At 41.6% G+C, this 22324-nt stretch overlaps 1 protein-coding gene across 1 annotated transcript in view; it reads right to left on the reverse strand.

Moving 5' to 3' along the window:
- ANKS6 (ankyrin repeat and sterile alpha motif domain containing 6) overlaps window positions 1-20966 on the reverse strand; it is a 74417-nt gene extending 53451 nt beyond the window's left edge. Inside the window, exon 1 of the mRNA XM_043979736.1 lies at window positions 20565-20966. Within this exon, the coding sequence (XP_043835671.1) occupies window positions 20565-20902 (338 nt within the window). The 5' untranslated portion in view covers window positions 20903-20966. The remainder of the gene's footprint in view (window positions 1-20564) is intronic.
- Window positions 20967-22324: the final 1358 nt, after the last annotated feature.

Below are 22324 nucleotides of genomic sequence, written 5' to 3' on the forward strand. Positions count from 1 at the left end.
TGGACTTTCATCTGTTTAAAAGTTCAAGATGTTCCAGGTTCCACTTTCCTCAAGGTGGCAGTCAGGTTGTAAAAATCCCTTGTTGCTGACCAAGTCTTCCCAAATAAATCCAGGCAGCCAAGAGCCCAGGGCTCACCCCGCCCTCTCCCTCCGCCCAAAATGAATCACAGATTAAGCATTCATGAAATGTTGGCTGATGTGCAAATCTCCATTTAGCAACAGGCCCAAGTACAACAACTAATAGAGCCCTTAATAGACGTTCTTCTCCCATCCCTCTAGAAATGGGTGGCAAAGGACTGCTGTCAACGCTAAGCCAAGTCCTTAAGACATTACCCATGTTGTATTCAGGACCACTTGCTTCCCTAAATCCCTTCTGGCCAAAAGTGAGATGCCTACCTCTGGATTCCTGCTAGATTCTACAGCCCAGTGCCTGCCTGGCTTCTTTCACAAAGGTGAAAGAAGGAAGGAAGGAAGGAAGAAAGGAGGGAGAAAGAGAGAGAAAGGAAGGAAGGAAGGAAGGAAGGAAGGAAGGAAGGAAGGAAGGAAGGAAGGAAGGAAGGAAGGAAGGAAGGAAGGAAGGAAGGAAGGAAGGAAGGAAGGAAGAAAGGAAGAAAGAAAGAAAGAAAGAAAGAAAGAAAGAAAGAAAGAAAGAAAGAAAGAAAGAAAGAAAGAAAGAAAGAAAAGGAAAAAGAAAAAGGTCATTAAAAAAACTTACCCAACAGTCATAAGGCCCTATCCTTCCAAACACCTTAAAGTTGCCTTGATATTCTCAGTCTGGGTTAGTCCCCAGCAAACACTGTGATGTATGGTTTGTCTTTGGTGTCCTCCACTTCTCCAGCTTTTCACATTACTTCCTCCTCCTCTTAGAGTCCTCTGCACTGGACTAGGAGTCTAGGAGACATAGGTTCTAGTCCTGGCTCTAAGAGAAACTCACTGTGTAACCTCAAATAAGCCATTTCCACTACCCTCTGCCTCAGTTTCCTCATCCTTAAAATGAAAGGGCTAGACAGTACCTAACATTTCTTACAACTCTAAAATTATATGAATCCAAGTGTTCTCCCCAGCCCTCCCCCACCCATTCCTAAATCTTATATCTTATAGCCAAATGGTAAATCAGTCCTTGTGCCATTGTGAACTGGTAAACTCATCTGAATGGTATGGCCCCAGCCCCTGCCATGTGGATATGCCAAGGCTTAAACTTTTGCCATGGCATAAACCCAGAGACTTGGTATTAGTCCCCTGCCCCTGCCTCTTGCTTAATGGCAGTTGGGATTAAGTTATTTACATCCTTGTCCCTCATTCCTCATTCTTTAATTTGTAAAACACCCTCATTTCACTAGTCCCAGTTATACTACTTCTCTTCCCCTATTGATGATAGGGAAGTCTCCTATTGGGGCCATGATGCCTATTTGTCTAATAAAGTTTGAGCCCCACCATTTTGGAGAGCAATTTAGAACTGTGCTCAAAGGGCTATCAAACTGTGCATACCCTTTGATCCAGAAATACCACTACTAGGTCTGTATCCCAAAGAGAATTTTTTTTTTTTAAGCAGAGGTTGGGAAGGAGAACCTATTCGTACAAAAATTATTTAGAGTAGCTCTTTTTTTGTAGTGGCTAAGAACTGGAAACTGAAGGGAAGCCGATCAATTGGGGAATGGCTGAACAAGTTGTGGCATATGATTGTAATGGAATATTATTGTGCTTTAAGAAATGATGAGCAAGATGATTTCAGAAAAACCTGGAAATTCATAGGTGAACTGATACAGAGTGAAGTGAGCAGAACTAGGAGAACATTGTACACAGTAACAGCAATACTATATGATGAAGAACTGTGAGTGACTTAGCTATTCTCAGAAACACAGTGGTCCAAGACAATCCCAAAGGACTCATGATATGATGGAAAATGCTCTTTATATCAAGAGAAAGAACTGACAGTGTCTTGAATACATACTGAAGCATACTATTTTTCTCTTTCTTTCTTTCTTTTTCTTGTTTTGTTTGATCTCCCCCTACATAATGAATAATATGGAAATGTTTTACATGATTATACATGTATAATATATATATATGTATATGTCAGATTGTTTACTGTCTCAGGGAGGGGGCAGGACAAGGCAGGATAGAATTTAGAAATCAAAACAACAACACATGTTTAAAAATGTTTTTAAATGTAACTGGGGAAAAATAAAAAATATTTTTAAAAGTTTGAGCATGAAGGGCTTCGAGTCTTTGACCAGAGTGAGGAAGCCATTGCACATCTGGATGCATGCAGCAGCTCTGTCTGCAAGCTTCCGCATCTGGAGGCTGCCCACAGTGGCAAGTACAATGCAGACCACACAGTGAGATGGTTCCCTGTTATCCTCTGTTTTCTTTTTCCTCTTGTGAGCAGTAATAAGGTTGTGTTATCTGTCATTCCTGTGTGGTTCTGCTGCTCTTAATTTGTACTCTCCCATTAAAGATATCATCTGATATTGTGGGCAGCTAGGTGGCACAGTAGATAAAGAAAGCACTGGCCCTTGATTCAGAAGGACCTGAGTTCAAATCCAGTCTCATACACTTGACACTTACTAGCTGTGTGACCTTGGGCAAGTCACTTAACTTTTGTCCTCCAAAAGAAAAAAGTTAAAAAAAAAAAGATATCATCTGATAAAGGCTTACCCTGGAAGAACAATAGGAATAAAGTAGGTAGAGTGCTTGGAATTACAGGATTTTGAGCTAGAAGGGATCTGTATCATCTAATCCAAGTCCTTGACAGTTGAGAGAACTGAGGACTAAAGAAATTAATCCATAATAAAAATAATACTTAGTATTTACAGCACTTGATGTTTGCAAAGAACTATCCGTATGTTAACTCCCTGGATCTTCCTAACAACCCTAGGAGGTGAATGGTAGGATTGTCCTTATTTTAGGATGAGGAAACTGAGACTAGGAGATGTTAAGTGACTTGCCCAGGGTCAGGGTATGAGGCAGGATTCAAATTTAGATCTTCCTGACTCCAAGTCTTATATTCTGAACCCTAATTTTTTTTTGGTGAGGTAATTGGGGTTAAGTGACTTGCCCAGGGTCACACAGCTAGTAAATGTCAAGGGTATGAGGCCGAATTTGAACTTAGGTCCTCCTGAATCCAGGGCTGGTGCTCTATCCACTGCTCCACCTAGTTGCCCCTGAACCCTAAATTTCAAGAAAAACAGTTAAGTTTGATATAAGGGAAAGCTTCCTAATGCATAGAGTTATACAGACATGAAATGAACAGTCTTAAGAGGCAGTGGGTGCCTCTTAATTAGAGGATATCCAAAAAAGCCTAAATAACAACTCGTCCAGAATGTCATAGAGAGTCCGTCCCCTTGTTTAAGTGAAGCAAGTTGGCCTAGAGGTAGTATGGTGACTTGGCCAGAATGCTAGACTTGGAGTCAGGAGCATCTGGGTTCAAATCACCTCCATTAATACTTAATAACTGCCCAGACCTAGACTATCCAGGTCTCAGTTTCCTTATCTCTCAGTGTTAATACTGCACCATTTCACCAGGAAGCTAGGAAGTTCAATGAGTCAGCATAGATCAAAGACTTCATAAAGCACTAAAGTATCCGATATTGTCATTATTATTATTATTCTCTCATCTAGAAAGATTCCCATTTCATAACATTGTATAATATGCAGTCTCCACTTTTTGCCATAATGTATTCTTGGAAAATCCAAACAGCAACATGAGTAGTGTTTTCCAATCCATACTGTGCTGCCATAGGAAAAAACTGCAGCTACCCTCTTTGTCACTAGATGGCACCCTTCCTTCAGTGAGATGCCATGCTACCTTTACAACTGCCCTGGAAACTGACCAATCTGATAGATCAAACTAATCAAATGAGAAATACAGATGAAAAATCAGTCAGCTACTTCAAAATCGGGTTTTTAACAGGTATGTTGAGAGAGATAGATAGACACAGATACACAGATAGATACAGAGAAAAAAATATAGGTATATCTATTCACATATGATACATCATATCTATTCAGTCTATATTAGGTATGTTTGTGGCTTATATTGTCATTTAATCAAATGGACCCCTGCAATAACTCAAAAGCACAATACCAGAGCAGCTAGGTGGCACAGCTGGTAGAGCACCAGCCCTGGAGTCAGAAGGACCTACATTCAAATCCAGCCTCAGACAGTTAACTACCTGTGTGACCCTGGGCAAGTCACTTAACTTCAATTGCCTCCCCGCCCCCCCCCCAAAAAAAAAAGAAAAGAAAAGAAGTACAACATAGTACTTGGCTTATGGCTGGGAAAACAGTCATCTAGAACAAACAGTTCATTTGCCTCTTCAATCTTTGCTTTCCTTTCTACTCCTACTTTTAATCACCCTATTTAAAGCCATTATTATCCCTCACCTGGTCTATAATAATAGCATAGACCTCCAATTTGACTTTAAAAACCAAAGAGTGGAATTTATATTTGACCCTAAAGTTTTCAGGAAATCGGTCATATCACCATATGATAAAAAAAATTGTAGGAACTAAACAGTTTATGTTCTGTGTTTTGTTCAATAGAAATAACTTTCTGTAGATATAACTATAGATATGGTATTTCTGACATTAGAAAAAGTGGGTGCTGATTTCACCAGATTCTAATTTATCCCACACACAGCTCTGATCGTGTCCACTTCAATGGCTATTTCAGTGATTCCCCATTGCATGCCAGGTAAATGTTCAAGCCCCTTACCCTGGCATTCAATGTCCTTTTAAACAATTAGACACCAGTTTACCTCTCTAGGTTTATCTCACATCGCTCCTATTCACATAGGATATATTCCTGCCAAACCAAACTTCTTTCTATTCCCCAAATTAATTATGGTCTTTCCCACCTCATATGTTTTTCCCACAATGAAAGAAATCTTTCTACCTCATAATCTCTGCCCTTTGAAATCCCTTCTATCCTTTCAAGGCCCAGCCAGGCTATGCCACCTCCAGCGTGAAGCATTCCTGATCCTTTGCCAGCTAGAAATTTCCTTCTGCTTCCCCAATGCTTTGTTTACATCATGCCTGTCCATTTTTGGTATTAGTGTTATTTATTTATTTCTACGTTTACCCCCACTAGACCTTGACCTCCTCCACAGTTAAATACCAACAATAAAATAATGTATAATTTATAATAATATTAGCTAGCAGTTAAAAAGGGCCTAAAAGTTTTCAAAGTGTTTTAGATACATTATCTCATTTCATCTATGACTATGGACCAGATGACTCTAACATTCCCTGGTTCTATGGCTCAGTTCAGATATCTTCACCCAAATAAGAAAAAGCAGATGCTCAGATTTCTCAAGCAAACAGTTGGTCAAAAAGCATTTATTAAGCACCTACTATGAGGCAAAAATGAGACCATCTTTGCCCTCAAAGAAATAACCATTCTATCTATGGAGACATAAACATTTGAGAAACAAAGCCTGGATCTAAAAGAATAAGTTTGGAGTTGTGCCTGAAAGATTGCATTCTTGGGGCAGCTAGGTGGTGCAGTGGATAAAGTACCAGCCTTGGATTCAGGGGTACCTGAGTTCAAATCCAGCCTCAGATACTTGACACTAATTGTATGACCCTGGGCAAGTCACTTAACCCTCATTGCCCAGCAGGGGGGGGGGGGCGGAGAGAGAAGGATTGCATTCTATTTAAACAACAAGAATGAGGGTGAGGATGATGATCACAACTAATAGATCTGTTGAGTCCTCAGAGACTGAGGTTAATGCTGCCCTGGTGTGGAAACTATCTTTCCTTCTTTATGGCCCAGAGATGGGGAAGTGGAAATACATGTATCAGTGGACAGAAGGTAAAGGGGGAGGATGGCTGTAGTGATCAGGAGACATCAGAAAAGGCTTCAGGTAGAAGGAATTCCATTAATTGAGACCATAAGCACATAAGAGCTTCTAAGAAAGGCACGTGGGGCAAGAGGGCATTGTAGGGTGGGTGACAGCTTGAAGGATCAGAGGTAAGAGAGGAAGTGTTATGTATGAGGAGCAGTGAAGAAGCTCCACTTGGCTAATTCATAAGAGTTTATGAAGGGAAGGAATGTGTGATAAGTCTTCAAAGCCAGGTTGTAAATGGCTTTAAGAGACAAACTGAGAGTTTATATCTGATTCTCGGGTTAATAGGGGGCTGAGTGGCCACAGGATCAAACAGCCCCAAACTCACAAAGCTTATGTAACCTGGTTTATTAAATGGAGAGAACTTCATGAGGATATAACAGTAAACATAGTTTTTGTGGTTAGAATGGCGGGGGGGGGGGTCCATGTCCCCAGTACTAACCCAACAGAACCCCACTAGGCAGAAAGGGAAGGTGTAGCCATCTTCCCTCTCTCTCCCCAGACTAGGACAACAGATTCCTGTTGCTCAACAACTCAACCTGGCTCCTGACCATCTTTGCTCATATGCTATCCCTGACTGACCTGGTACTGTTTGTTATTCTTACTTTCACTTCTGTCCCCATCACAGCTCTTAAGTCCAGATTGGCTTATGTGGTTTTTGACTATCAAGTCTGTCTCACCCCTTGGATGTCTGTAACAATTGGAATGACGACACCTGCTGGAGACTTACTGTAGAAGAGTTCCGCCCATGAAACAAAGGTCTTTGAGGGCAAGACCAGGAGTCTTTTCTTTGGCGTCAGGAAGTGACGCGGGCTAGTGGGAGGAGGAAGGAAGAGACTGGCGCTCGGTCTCGCTCTCTTTCCTGAGGACGCTGGTGGAGAGGGGAGCTAGAAATGTGCTCTCCCTTTAATAGATAGGAATCTAGGCCTTTTCTTCTCTCTTTACCAAACTCTTATTCTCCTTAATAAATGCTTAAAAGTCTAACTCTTGCTAAAGCCTATAATTTATTGGCGACCACTCATTAGATATTTTAGACAGTTTAGCTAGAATTTTAGCCCTTAACACGTCACACAGAGGAAAGAATACTGGATTTGGAGTTCTTGGACCTAGATTCAAATCTTGTCTTTAAACTGGAAATTTGAAAAATGCCCATCAATTGGGGAATGGCTAAACAAGCTGAGATATACGATTTTGATGAAATATTATTGTGCTACTTAGCTCTTCTCTGCAATGCAATGATTCAAGATAATTCCAACAGACTCATGATAGAACATGCTCTCCACATCCAGAAAAAAGAACTGTGGAACTTAGATGCAGATTCAACCATACTGTTTCCACTTAATTTTTTCTTTTTTGAGGTTTTCCACTTTTGTTCTTATTCTTCTTTCATAACATGACTAATGCAGAAATATGTTTAATGTGATTGTACAAGTATCAGATTGTTTGCTGTCTTGTGGAGGGGGGAGGAGGGAAGGGAGAAAGGGAGAAAAATTTGGAACTAGAAATCTTATAAAAACAAATGTTGAAAACTATCTTTAAATATAACTAGAAAATAATTAAATACTTTTATGATTTAAAAAATTTAAATTTAAAAAATTAAAGAAATATTATTGTGTTATAAGAAATAACAAGCAGGGGGCAGCTAGGTGGTACAGTGGATAAAGCATTGGCCTTGGATTCAGGAGTACCTGAGTTCAAATCCAGCCTCTGACACTTGACACTAGCTGTGTGACCCTGGGCAAGTCATTTAACCCCAATTGTCTCACTAAAAAAAATTTTTTTTAAAAAGTGACAAGCAGGATGATTTCAGAAAAACTTGGAAAGACTTACATAAAATGATGCATAGTGAAGTGAACAGAACCAGGAGAATGTTGTACATAGTAACAGCAATATTGTATGATGAACTGTGAATGACTTAGCTATTTTCAGCAATACAATGATCCAAGACAATCCTAAAGGACTTATGATGAAACATAGTATTCACCTCCAAAGAAAGAACTGATATTGATTGAATACAGATGGAAGCATACCATTTTTAATTTTCTTTCTCTAATTTTTTTCTTTTGTTTGACTCTTCTTGTACAAAATGACTAACATGGAAATGTTTTACATGATTGCATATGTATAATCTATATCTGACTGCTTACTACCTCAAGAAGGAGGGAGGAATAGAATTTGGAACTCAAAACATTAAATAAAAATGTTTTTAAAAATAAAAATGAATCCTGTCTCTAATCCTTGGGATCACAGATTTAGAGTTGGAAAGTACCTCAGAGGTCATCCAGTACAGCCTCCTTATTATACAGATGAGGAAATTGAAGTCAAGGGAGGGAAAGTAACTGCCCAAGAGTCACAGAGGTAGTAAATGTGAAACTGGGATTCAAACTGAGGTCCCTTTACCCTAAACCTTGTCTTACCACTGCACCAAGCTGTCAGCAGTTCCTGTGTGATATTTGAAAAACCCAGTTCAATTCTCTAGGACTCAGTTTCTTCACTATAAAACGTAGGGAGAGGGGAAACTAGATGATCTACAAGGGCCCTTCTGGCTCTAAATTTATAATATAGTTTACCTTCTGGTTTGAGAATTTGCTTTGTATAATAAAAGCACCTCTACCAGGCATCTTTCCTAAGCCATTGAGCCTAATTGCAAGGCTCCTTTCTTTGCATTGCAAGACATTTTTCTACTTGTCAATTTTTATCCTCAAACCTAAGTGTTTACACCACCTGCTAGCTAAACATCTGGTGCAATTAAATTAGTTGAGAACTAAGCCTGTAAAGGACTTTCTTGGAGAAGTTGATGGGGAGCAGTGAAAGAGACACTGCTCTCCAGAGTGGATTTCACAACACTTAGGAGTTGTGTGACCCAGTTCTGATCACTTAACTTCTTAGCCTCAGATTCCTCATCTATTAAATGGGGACAAACACTTGGGCTACCAACTTCACCACCACTGTAAAGAAAGAATTCTAGGAGCAGCTAGGCAGCTAGGTGGCGCAGTGCATAAAGCACTGACCTTGGATTTAGAAGGACCCGAGTTCAAATCCAGCCTCAGATACTAGATGCTTAGTAGCTGTGTGAGCCTGGGCAAGTCACTTAACCCTTATTGCCCCGCAAAAATAAAAAAAAAAATCTGCATATCAAGAACTAAATAACTGTATGATATTATTCTGAAAAGTTATTCTACAAAAAGAATCACAAGCTACAGACTTTTAACCAGAAGGGATCTTGTTTTATGGGGGAAAAATAAAAGATTAGATGACTTGAACAAGGCCTCCCCAAGTGGAAGGAAGGAAGGAGGGAGGGAGGGAGGGAGGGAAAGGAAGAAATACTTATTAAGCACCTACTAAGTGCCAAGCACTGTGCTAAGCACTTTACAAATATTAGCTCTTCTATTTGATCTTCACAACCCTCAGAGGTAGATGCTATGAGTCTCCCCATTTTACAGATGAGGAAATAGAGTTAGGCAGAGGTTAGGAGACTTGTCCAAGGTCACACAACTAGTAAGTGTCTGAGGCTAGCCTTGAACTCAGGTCTTCTATTTCATCCACTTCACCATCTAAGTGCCATCAAGGCAGAGCTAGGATTTGACCTGAGGCCATCTGCTTCAAAATCCAGTGCTTTTTTCTATGTACTTTCCCCTCCCTGATCTTTACAGTAGTTTAAATATTAAAATGGAAGCACCTTGAAAAGACCTAATAGGTCCTCAAGGGATTGGTCTGCCCAATCCCTCACTCCCAGTACTATTGCTGAAATGCCAGAAATATTTCTGGAGCTGTTCATGTAATCATTAACTTGTCTTCAGTCCAGGCTCTTGGCTTGGCTTTGCTTTAGCATGCCTGGGCCAATACACTCCTTAAAAGGAAGAACTTTGTTTTCTTATTGGGTCAGAGAGGGTTAAGTGAAAAGATTATCCCTATGTCTATGTGAATCTGACCCCAGCAAACTTTGTGCTTTATTTTGCTTTTTTACTTTTCCTCTCTTTAATTACCTATTAAATAAAATATTGTTATTGATCCGATTATATTTCTCACTTGGATTAAAGAAAGCGTTTGTTTTTTTACCTTTGCCCAAGGCAGGGGTGCTTAAATTGGGTTCCTAGAAACTTGTTTTTGACAAGTTTATTACAAATATATTATTGTTTTTAACTATGTCTTTTGTGGGGTTTTTTAGGCATGCACAATTCTGAGAAGGGGACCCTAGGCTTCACCAGACTTCTGTGACACAGAAAAGGTCAAGAACACCTGGGCTAAGGCAAGAGAGCTGGGAGAAACAGGAATACCCCCAAAGTCAGGCTGGGATGGATGGCAGGGAACAGAAGGGATACCAAACCATAATGGAGGACGGAAAACACAGACAGAAACCTTGTGGGGGACAGGGGGGATAGTTTGGGCTGCTCTCACCCTCCTCAGCTACAAGGAACAGGACTGAAGGGTTTGCATCTCTATTTATGGGAAAAAAGGCAGGATTATTGTTAGTAAGTTAGGAAATAGTAACTTAGAAACAAAATAACAAATGGCAATAAGCATAGCTACCTTTCAAAATCACAGTTATGTTTTTATATAGTGGTAATAATAGCTAACAGCATATATCAATTATACTCATGGTTCATATCAATTATTTTATATATTACACAAATTATATGAACAGATTCACTATATTACTAGAATTAATAGTATTGGCTTATTAATAATTTATTAATATTATACATTGATAGCTCTTATTATTTGCCAGGCACAGTACTAAGTGCTTTACAACTATGCAGCTTCTTGTCCAGAACATTGACGTTCATAAATGAGATTTATGAAAGTGCATTAATATACATTGGTTTTCTCTTAACTCTAATGACATGCACTCTCTGGTTCTTCCTTTTGCCATCAAGACAAACCAAATCTTTATGCTGTGGCACCCCCACCCCTTTGGGGTAGGTTTTAACTGGACCTGTGATTTGTTGGGGAGGGAACTGTCCTGAGGAATTCCTTTTGCTAACTCTTGTTAACACTTGCAACTTAAACCTTGGAGAGTTGTCTTGAGTACGAAGGGTTAAGTGATCCACCCAAGGTCCCATAAATCAGGGATCAGGGAAGGGCTGAAACCTAGGTCTTCCTGACAGTCCTATTGGCTAAACTAAACAAAACTGCCTCTCTATATAAACACTTATTGACCCCTCCCTCCCTCCCTCTCCCTCTCCCTCCCTCTCTCCCTCTCCCCTTCTTTCTCTCTCTCTCTCTCTCTCTCCTCTCTCCTCTCTCTCTCACACACACATATACACATACATATATATATATATAATTTATAAACACATATATGGAATATATACATATATACTCCATATATTGTGTATATATGGAGTATAGCTGTATATACGTTATGTGTGTGTATGTATATATATGTAAATGTTTTAAAAATACATAGGATTACAAATTTATTGATATGCATTTCCTCTCTCTCCCTCAATAGATAGAGGAGAGAAAGATAGAGGAGAGAGAGAGAGAGATGTCTTATCTATATCTACGTCTCTTACTAGCTAGCTAAAAAGAGAGGGAGGGAGGGAAAGATATTCCCCTCTATCACCTAGATATACTCCAGCAAATAGGCAATTTTGGGTCCAAAGAACAACTGTTTTAAGTACACATCTGGGAGGAAAAGTCTCCACTTGATAGCATTTTTAACTTGTCTTCTCTTGAATCAACTGAATTGCAATTTTAAAAAAGGGATGTCATTAGCGTTTAAATTTTTTTCTAAGTAACAAGACAAGGCTTACTACCTTTGTGACCTTGGACAAATCACTTAAGTTCCCTGGCCCTCAGTTTCCCCAGATGTAAAATGAGATGGTTGGACTAGATAGCTTCAGAAATCCCTTATAGCTCTAGATCTATCTCCTTAAACTGAATAAAATTAGCCTTTTGATTCTGATACCTTTGTTTATATACCATCACGCCAATGGATCTGTGACCTCAAAAATGAGCATCTTTTCTCCAACCCATCAGTGCCTGCCCCATTCTGGGGGATTCTCATCCACTGGTAAATAAAGGAGCACAAAACTCTGCTCTTCATTGTGCAAACAGGTTTCTGCAACCAGCCCACCCTTTACATTAGCGCTATGACACAATGCCTCAGTAACATAATACCCTGGTGACATTAGACTAGACATCTACCCTAGGGGGCTGCAAACAGAGAGAAGGAACATACCTCTCAACAAATGAAGCACGGCATGATCTAAGGAGCCTTATTTACATCAGCAGAGAAACAAGAATGAAGTCCAGCTAGCAAATAATTTACCCAAATCACTGGGAAACAAGTGGTCTAATCAATTACAGCAAAGGGAAGTAAAGCAAAGAAATGGGGTTTAGGGAGTTTCCTTCTGTTCCTTCCATGTAGTACTAGCTCAGTGGAACTCTTCCCCTGCCAAAAGATAGGGCGCCTCCTTTCCCCTTCTGGGTGGGGCCCCCATCCAGGGCTAGGAGCCTTAAGTATAAACCACGGGGTGAGAGTCAAAGGACTTTGCACCGTGTGTTCAGCCTTCAACTTGCACTTCTACCCCAGGTCTCCTCCAAAGCAAACCAGCATCAGCACCTAACCTTGCTCCAGAATTCCTGGCAGTTGCATTAACCCTTGGAGTTTTGGGGTTTTTTTTTGTTTTTTTTTTTAAGGGCAATGGGGGTTAAGTGACTTGCCCAGGGTCACACAGCTAGTAAGTGTCAAGTGTCTGAGGCCGGATTTGAACTCAGGTACTCCTGAATCCAGGGCCGATGCTTTATCCACTGTGCCACCTAGCCACCCCCAACCCTTGGAGTTTTTAACCTCCCTTAGTGTAAATGGTGAACCAGAGAATCAAGGCAGGGCCCTTGGAAGCCATCTTAGGCCAAGCCCTTCTTTTTGACAGATGAGGAAACTGAAGACCAGACAGGTTAAGTATTTAGCACAAGATCAGATAGCAAGTGTCAGAGGCAGAACCCAGAACCTCTGACTCTTGAGCACCAATTTCTTTCTACCCTATTATTGCTTGGCTCTCACAGAAGCCTTTAGTAGATTGTTATAATAAGGTGCTGCCTGCCCCCAAGTCAGAAATCAGACATTTTAGCAAAAGTAGAAGACTGTAGGGCAGCTATGTGACCCACTGAATAAAGTACCAAGCCTGGATTCAGGAAGACTCTTCTTCCTGAGTTGAAATCTGGTCTCAGACATTTACTAGTGATGTGACCCTGGACAAGTCATTAATCCTATTTGCCTCAGTTTCCTCACCTGTAAAATGAGCAGGTGAAGGAAATGGAAAACCATTCCAGTATCTCTGCCAAGAAAACCCCTAATTGGGTCATGGATAGGACATGACTAAAAATAACTAACGATTGTAAGGAAGATTATAGGCACAACTGAGTGGCATGGTGAATAGAGCTCTAGATCTGGAGGCAGGAAGACCTGAGTTCAAATCTAGCAGTGGTTTGTCATTTCCTCCCCCAGCTCATTTTACAGATGAGGAAATGGAGGCAAACAGGATCAAGTGACTTGCCCAGGGTCACAGAGATAGTCAGTAACTAAGGCCACATTGAACTAAGGAAGATGAGTCTTCCTGACTTCAGGGCTGGTACCCAGCTGCCCACTGTTCTCTAAATCCTATAAAACCAGAAGGACAGCTAGAAGAACAGAGATAACAGAAATGCCTGATCTATAAAAAAAATTGAATGATCAGATATTCAAAAGGATAGAAAATCAAGTATTAAGAATCAAGAAAAGGGGCGGCTAGGTGGCGCAGTGGATTAAGCACCAGCCCTGGATTCAGGAGTACCTGAGTTCAAATCCGGTCTCAGACACTTGACACTTACTAGCTGTGTGACCCTGGGCAAATCACTTAACCCCCATTGTCCCGCCAAAAAAAAAAAAAAAAGAATCAAGAGAATACAAAGAGCAAAGAGTGGTCTAGGGTTGTTCAGATGAAAGAGATAAAGTTTGTCACAAAAAAACAAGGTTGAGTGGAGAAAGCACAGGCCCTGGATTCAAGAGGACCTGAGTTCAAATCCAGCCTCAGACACTTGACACTTACTAGCTGTGTGACCCTGGGCAAGTCACTTAACTCTCATTGCTCTGCCAAAAACAAAACAAAAAACCAAGGTTGTTTGTGGCACATGATGCTTTCTCCAACGGTTCCCCTTCAGCAGCAGGTAGGTGAATGCTGACCACATCCCCTCTGGCTTCTTCAAGTCAACATCCTGACAGGTGGTGCCATCAGCAAAACCCCATTAGCTGGAAAGCTAGTGTTGCTTTGGGGGAGGTGAAGGCATTGGGGGTTGGGGGGAAGAGGTGGCCAGGGGCGCTTGGTTTTTGAGCTGTTGAGTTTAAATCAACATGAGATGAGAGGACAGGTAAAAAAACAAATCAGGGCCAAGGATGTTTGAAGGAATAGTATACAGAGGTGACAATTGAGGCTGGCTACTATACCTTTCCAAAGCTGTACTCTACCTTTGAGAGAGAGAAATATTTCAAGAACACTCCCAAAAAGATGTGAACCAGCCAGACCTAGGGTCTGTTATTGCCATGGAGAATTCCCGCAGTGATCATGACCAGTCCTAGTCTACTTCCACAATACACAGATAGTCAATACTAATGGGAGCTCCCTAGGGACTTTCACTTTCCTAGGCCACACATAGGCACTATTTATTCCTGGTAATTCAGATCCAAGGAACAGAAATGCCAGACAGCTGCCACATAACTCACACAAAAGGCAATAAGGAGAGAGAAGACCCCAGCACCATTATGGATGTAGGAGTACAACTTGGTCCTTCTTAGACTTGTCCCCAATAGCTTATTCCTGGAAAGCAGCTCAGTGATGCTCCAAATCATTCTGCCTCAGTAAAATAATGGGGTTTCCCTAACAACCTCCAGTAGCTGAGAGATTCTGCTGTCATCTTTTATGTAATTGCTAAAAATCGCTGCCCCTGGGCTCTATTTGCAAGAAGCTAACTCCAGGCTATTGGCTGGCATTTCCCTCTGCACCAGCGTGCTTACTTCCTGTGCTAACAGCTCCAACACAGACAGTTGAGTAAGTTTATTTACCCGTCTTCATGTAGCGGTGTCTACCTACATTCTTGACTACAGAAACCACAGCAGTGGCTGCATCCTCTAAGAAATGAACAAATGTCTGAAAAAAAAAAAAGCAAGACACCCTTAACAGCCTACCTTTACTTAAGGAACAGACAAACACTTTGCCCTTTGCTTAGGAAAAGTGACTAATTGGATAAAGGGGCCTGGCTTTTATGGACCTATGAATGGCTCTTTTCTGAGCTAGACAGCAAAATGTTTGCTCTAGCTCAGAGGTTCCCAATCTTTTTCAGTCTCCATACCCAATGGCTTTCAACAATCTTTCTCATACCTTTTTTTCAGAGGGATACTGACTGGACCTATGAATTCATTTGTATAGGGAACCCCTAGGGAAAGAAATTCATTCTACCAATATAGATTGGCACTTCTAGTCTTTCAGAGTTGCCTAGAAACAGGGGCAGCTAATCCATACATTAGAATCCCTCCAGGCTGCAAATTCACTTAGTTTTAATCTGATTAGGTTGTAGGGGAGTGTTATGGGAATGTGCATTGGCCATCTCTGGCCTAGGTCAGAGAGAAGTGACTTTTTATCCAGGATCACAGTTTGTCTGAGAAGAGGGACTTGAATCCAGGACTTCCTGAAGACCAGTTCTTTATTCACTCCATCACACTGCCTCTCTAAATATTTCCTATAATAGTTTGCATTATATAACCTCCTTTACAAAACTTTCAGCTGCCTTACTATGTATATGCCTACCCCAAGACCGTCAACTAAATTACAGATGGGCTGTGATCTATGTTGCTAGAGTTTTATACCAATGAAACTGCAGATCCTTGACCACTGACACAGACCCTTGCATAGAGTAGATTTTTTTTTTTTTTTGGTGAGGCAGTTGGGGTTAAATGACTTACTTGCCTAGGGTCACACAGCTAGTAAGTGTTAAGTGTCTGAGGCCAAATTTGAACTCAGGTCCTCCTGACTCCAGGGCTGGTGCTCTATCCACTGCGCCACCTAGCTGCCCCCATAGAGTAGATTCTTGTAAAGATAGTATCCCTGGCCGTTGCAGTGTAGTTCAGGTAGATTCCTCATTTCTCTGAATAGATTTAGGATCTAACCCATCATGGGATCCTTGGACAACAGCATATTTTAATAGCTCCATTGTTTTTCTATGTATATATTCCCCTTATTCTTATTCCCCTTTTCTTTGTATATAAGAAAGACATCATTAAGTGGCTCATTCAAAGACCCTTTCTCCTCCCAATATCTTAGTTAGGGAAAATGGGGGAGATATATAGGTAGGAAGAAACTAATAAGAGTGATGGACCATGCCTGTTAAAGAAAGGGTTGAGCCTGATTAGAACAGGGTTTGAAATATTAAAGAAGTTTGGTGCTACCTCTATATTTTCCCACCTCCAAACCTTTGTTCATGCTTTTCTTGATGCCTGAAACTCTCCCCTTCCTTTCCTTTCATACAACCTACCTATCCTTTAAGACACAGCTCAAAAGCCATCTGATCTGTTAAGTTTTCCCTGATTCCCCCAACTGCAAAGATCTCTTTATCATCTGATTTTAAAGCATTTTGTATTCTCCTTAAATTTATATTCTTTTTTTTAAAGTTTTGAGTTTCAAATTTTAAGCCTCCTTTCTTCCCTCCCGAGGTGGTAAGCAACCAGACATAGGCTATTCATGTGCAATTATGTAAAACATTATCATATTAGTTATTTTGTATAAGAAAACTGAATAAAAGAAAAAAATGAAAGAAAGTGAAAAATAGCATGCTTCAGTCTGTGTTCAATCAATATCAGTTCTTTCTTTGGAGGTGGATAGTGTGCTTCATCATTAGTCCTTTGGGATTGTCTTTGGATCATTGTATTGTTGAGAATAGTTAAGTCTTTCACAATTCTTCATCAAACAATATTGCTGTCACTGTGCACATTGTTCCCCTGGTTCTGCTCACTTCACTATACATACAAGTCTTACTTACAAGTTCATACAAGTCTTTCCAGGCCTTTCTGAAATCATCCTGCTTGTAATTTCTTACATCACAATAATATTCCATCACAATCACATACCACAGCTTGTTTATCCATTCCCCAACTGATGGCCATTCCTTTTTGATTTCCAATTCTTAGCCACCACAAAAAGAGGTGCTATAAATATTTCTGTACAAATAGGTCTTTTTCTCTTCCTGGGATGTCTTTGGGATATAAACCTAACAGTGGTATTGCTGGACCAAGGGTATGCACTGTCCTTAAATTTATATTTTAATTTGTCTCATATTTATCCACATATATGTTTCATTACCCCATTTGATTGAAAGCTCTTTGAGGGCAACATTTAATATGTTGCCTTGCACACAGTAGAGACAGAAAAAAAATTGTTGAATAAATGAATGAATTCTAAATTCTTTGTCTAGTACGATTAGTGAAGCACAGGTTAGTCTACCTTTGTCACTCTTTCCACTAAGATTAAAAGAAATAAGTTGGTTCTCCTTAAACAAAAGTTTCTGGTATAACAAGGAGTCTAAGAAGCACCTAAAAACATGCCAAACTATATAAACATAGATTTTTATAGCCAGAATAGCACAAGCAAATAGAAAAACCACACTTAAAAAGCTCAAGCATTTTTTCTACAATAGGCTCCCATTGATAGAGGGACAGAGAAAAAATTCCAGTTAAATTAAGTATCTCTGATATGCCAAATACCTAATGATCACAGGATCATAGATGAAATTTAGAAAGGAATTTACAAGTCATTGAGCCCAACTCTTCCATTTTACAGATGAGGAAACTGAGGCAAGGAGAGGTTAAATGACTTGTCTAGGGTCCCAGAGCTACTATATGCCTGAGTCAGAATTTGAACACAAGCCTTCATGACTACAAAGTCCAGCTCTCTATTCACTACATTACCTAGCTTCCCATCTATAGATCGAGAGTATAATGGTACAGTTTAACAAGCTACTACTGAAACCACAAGTCTGGCTACTGCATTTGATAGCCCAAAGGTTGCTTCAATGTGAGACACAAGACAAAGGCAATAAGAGATTCCACCAGAAAACTATTTAGCCCATTTTTCAAACTTTGGCATTCTCCTTCTAGTCTACCTAAGGCAGATACATTATTATAGAGTAAAGAACATTGGAGGACCTCAGCTCTAAATCCCAGTTCTTCTCATAATAAGCTGTATGGCAGTTCCCAAGTAGACTTTTTTTAAAAGGCTGAGTCTCCCTGTTTCTCCCAGGCTGGAAGTAAAAGGGCTATTAATGGGCCTGATCCTACAACTGACGGACATGGGAGCTCTGGCCTGCTCGGTTTCTGACAGGGGCAAATTTGCTCTTCCTTAGGCAACCTAGAGGCCCCCATTCCGGTTGATACTTGGTTTAGCTCACTCTAAGTGCCAAATTCACAAGCTCAAGAGATCCACCAACCTGTCTCCATGGATGCTGAGATTACAAATGTGTGCCACCTGGATGCTAGAGAGAGAGAGACTATTGCAAGCAAGGGCATCCTTGTTGGAGAATCTATTATTACAAGATATTTGGGGGCAGCTAGGTGGCACAGTGGATAAAGCACTGGCCCTGGATTCAGGAGGACCTGAGTTCAAATCCAGCCTCAGATACTTGACGCATACTAGCTGTGCGACCCTGGGCAAGTCACTTAACCCTCATTGCCCCAAAATAATTTTTTTAATTAATAAAAGATATTTGGCAAATAAAGTTGTGGATACTTATAAGTGAGGAACACAGGCTATCTCGGAGATTGCATTTCCTATGTCTCTGGTTCTGAGTTGACTCATATAGAAAATAAGTTCAGATAACCTCTCTGGTCCCTCCCAACTCCAACAAGCTCTCATTCTGGTTCATCTTGTCCTTACCTCAATGTCAACAACCTGTGATTTTGGTGGCCTCATAGGCATATCACAATCCCTCCAAGACCCCATAAACAGAGTTGTAATGGCCAAAAAATTCTTTATCTTGCAGAAAACTTGGTGATGACCCTCTCCAAATTCAGTTAGGTTGCTCTTCAGATGAGAGGCACTGAGTCTGTCACCTGGCCCATCCTGGAAGCCTTTCGAGGGTGGGAGGACCTCAAAAGTGGCTGAAATCTGCTCTGAGACCTAGCCTTTGAGAATCTACCAGGGTTCTATTAACACAAGGCATATCAAGCCGGTTTTGGGCAGAGGATCCAAGGATCAGAGAAATGGAAAAGACCTCAGGGGCAGGTCATCTAGTTCAATCCCTTTATTTTATAGGTAAGGAAACTGAGGCCCAGAGAAATGAAGTGACTCCCTCAAGGTCAAACAGGCTACCAAGGAGCAGAGTCTAGCCTCAAATCCCAGTCCTCTGAATCCAAACTTGGCACTCCTTCCATTGTGTCACACTGCTTATTATCTTATCCTATCCTTAGCCCCTGCATGTAGAGTATTAGATGTAGATGTATTAGATTAGAAGTAGAGTATTAGATTTGCAGTTAGAGGTCAAGGGAGTCATTCTGAACTCTGCTGCTCATGTTGGGTAGGCATAACCTTGACCGAGTCAACCTCTCTTGGATTCAGTTTCTTCAGAAGAAATGCTGTGGAATTGAAAATAACCTGGATTGGAAGTCAAAATACCTGGGATAAAACCTCATCTTTGCTATTTACTATCTGGGTAATCACCGGCAATTCAATTCAGCTAGCATTGAAGAGCCTACTATGTATATAGTTGCCTAGATCTGGAGATGGAAGGGAATTTGGAAGGGAAGAAAGGCCACCTAGTACAGATGAGAAAACTGAGGCCCAAAACAGGGTAAGTGACTTGTCTAAGGTCACACAGGAAATAAGCATCAGAGGTAGTACTTGGACTCAAGTCCTCCACTTCCAGGACCAGCACCCTGGGGCTACTGTCAAAAATAAGCAGCCTTTGCTGTAAATGACCTTATATGCTACTGGAATGTCGCTGCATCTCTGTGCCTCAATTTACTCATCTGTAGAAGTAGAGGATTAGCCTAGGTACCCTTTATATTGTTTTGTTTTGTTTTTCCCCAGCATTACTTCTACTTAGATCCCTATGAACCCAATGGGGGGTACGTTTCATTCCTGCTCTATATTTTCTGTGTGAGTGAATGCACAACTGAACATCCCTCATGTAAACAGGAAAGAAGTGAAATGTCTTCCAATAAAATTCCCCACCTCGGCACCAGACAGGTGATGCCCATGACAAATTATGACCATTGACCACTTCAGTAACCAACTTTACTGTCTCAGAACCCCAAGAAAAAAAAAGTCTCTAATTTTGAAAGACAGATACACACAGACAGGGACAGATACACAGATAGACATATACAAAGATACCTACAGTACAACCACACAGATATACAGACACATAGATACACAAACACATAGACGGATGTACAGACATACAGACACACAGTCATTCAGTTACAGACTCAGACACACACAGACACACAGACCCACTAATGGACAGACACAGACATATACACAGACCCACACATAGACCCAAAGACTTACAGACACACACACATACACCCCCCCCCCACACACACACACACATACACAGGCTCGCTCCCTCAACAGGAATCATAGAACCAGTGGGTCGGGCTGCACTGCTGCGGTCGGGCGCCTGGGCGCGGGGGTCCCGGGCACGCACGTTGGCCGCCCCGGCCCGGCCCCTGGCTAGGCTCACCTCGCCGCCTGCATGAGCGGGCTCCAACCGTAGTGGTTGCGGCTGTTGACCGAAGCCCCTTTCCGCAGCAGGAACCTCACGAGCGGCTCGTAGCCTCCGGCCGCGGCGAACTGCAACGCCGTGTTGCCGGCTTCGTCCGTGCAGTCCACGGGCACCGGCCCCAGCAGCGCCACCGCCGCCGCCTGCCCCGCGCCCCCATCCTCGTCTGGGACGCCGCGCTCGGCAGGCTCCGCCGCCGCCGTCCCAGGCTCCAACAGCCGCCGCGCGGTCTCTGTGTCGCCCTGATCGCAGGCGCGCAGCAGCAGCTGGAAGGCTGGGGGGATCCCGCCCTCGCCCATCGGGACCCTCGGCCTCTGGAGGGCCTGGACCTCCGAGCCCCCAGCGCCCCGGGGCTCCTGGAGCCCTGACTCCGCCCCCCGGATACCGAGCAGGACGCGCCCTTCCTCCTCCTTCTCCTCTGGGCCCTGGCCCAGCCTCCCGGACTCCCCGCTCCCAAGATCTCTCCCTTTCCTCCTTGGATCCTCATTTGCTCGCTCCTCCTTCCTTCCCCACCTCCTCCCGACCCGCAGTGGGCTGGTCGTGTTTCAGGAGTGGAAGTTGTTTGACTCACCAAAAAAGATTTTCTGCGGTTCTCTCATTGTAGAGACAGTTACTCTTTTTTTTTTAAACTTCCATCTGTAGTCAGATACCATCAGTTCTTTCTCTGTAGATGGATTATATTTGCCATAAGTCCTTCAGAGTTGTCTTGGATCACTGCGTTGCTGAAAATAGACAGTTATTCTTTTAAAATATTATGTTCCGGGGGCAGCTAGGTGGCTCAGTGGATAAAGCACTGGTCCTGGATTCAGGAGGACCTGAGTTCAAATATGACCTCAGACACTAGCTGTGTGACCCTGGGCAAGTCACTTAACCCTCATTGCCCCGCTAAAATAAAATAAAATAAAATAACTAACAAAAAAAGGGCAGGTAGGTGGCGCGGTGGATAAAGCACTGGCCCTGGATTCAGGAGGACCCGAGTTCAAAGCTGGTCTCAGACACTTAATACTTACTAGCTGTGTGACCCTGGGCAAGTCACTTAACCCCCATTGCCTCTCAAAAAATATATATATTATGTTCCTTCATTGGGGGATAGAGACAGAGAGATGTGTAGTCAAGCAAAAAAAAAAAAAAAGTCCCACATTGGCTACGCATAAAAATAGATACAAAGAAAGTTATTCTGATACCCCTTGACTGTGTATAGTCACTCTGATTTCTCTGAACCTCAGTTGTAATTTGTAAAATGTGTTTGATTACTAACTTATTATTACATGCAGTATCTACCTCACCAGCTTTTTGTGAAGAAAAGCGCCCACCCAATAAACCTTAGAGTTGTGATGTTTCTACATAGAAATTTAAATTTCTACCCAGAAATTTGAGCTATTAGAACCCAGGTTTATACTATTTGTTAATTTATTATACTGAAGAAATTTCCCTATAAATGTAGGGAAGGACATTCATATTTGCATTAGTTATAGAAAGGAAGCAGCTTACAATACACTCAGAAATACAAATAGAGGCAGTTAGGTGGTGCAGTGGTTAGGACTGGACCTGAGTTCAAATCCTGCCTCAGACACTAAGTACCTGTGTGACCCAGGCCAAAGCACTTAACTGCTCTAAGCCTCAGTTTTCTTAACTGTAAAATGGAGATAATATAGCACCTACTTCCCAAGGTTACTGTGAGGATCAAATAAAATGTTTGTAAAGTTCCTTACAAACCTTAA

Source organism: Dromiciops gliroides, chromosome 1 (genome assembly GCF_019393635.1).
Source record: "Dromiciops gliroides isolate mDroGli1 chromosome 1, mDroGli1.pri, whole genome shotgun sequence".
Classification (NCBI taxonomy): domain Eukaryota; kingdom Metazoa; phylum Chordata; class Mammalia; order Microbiotheria; family Microbiotheriidae; genus Dromiciops; species Dromiciops gliroides.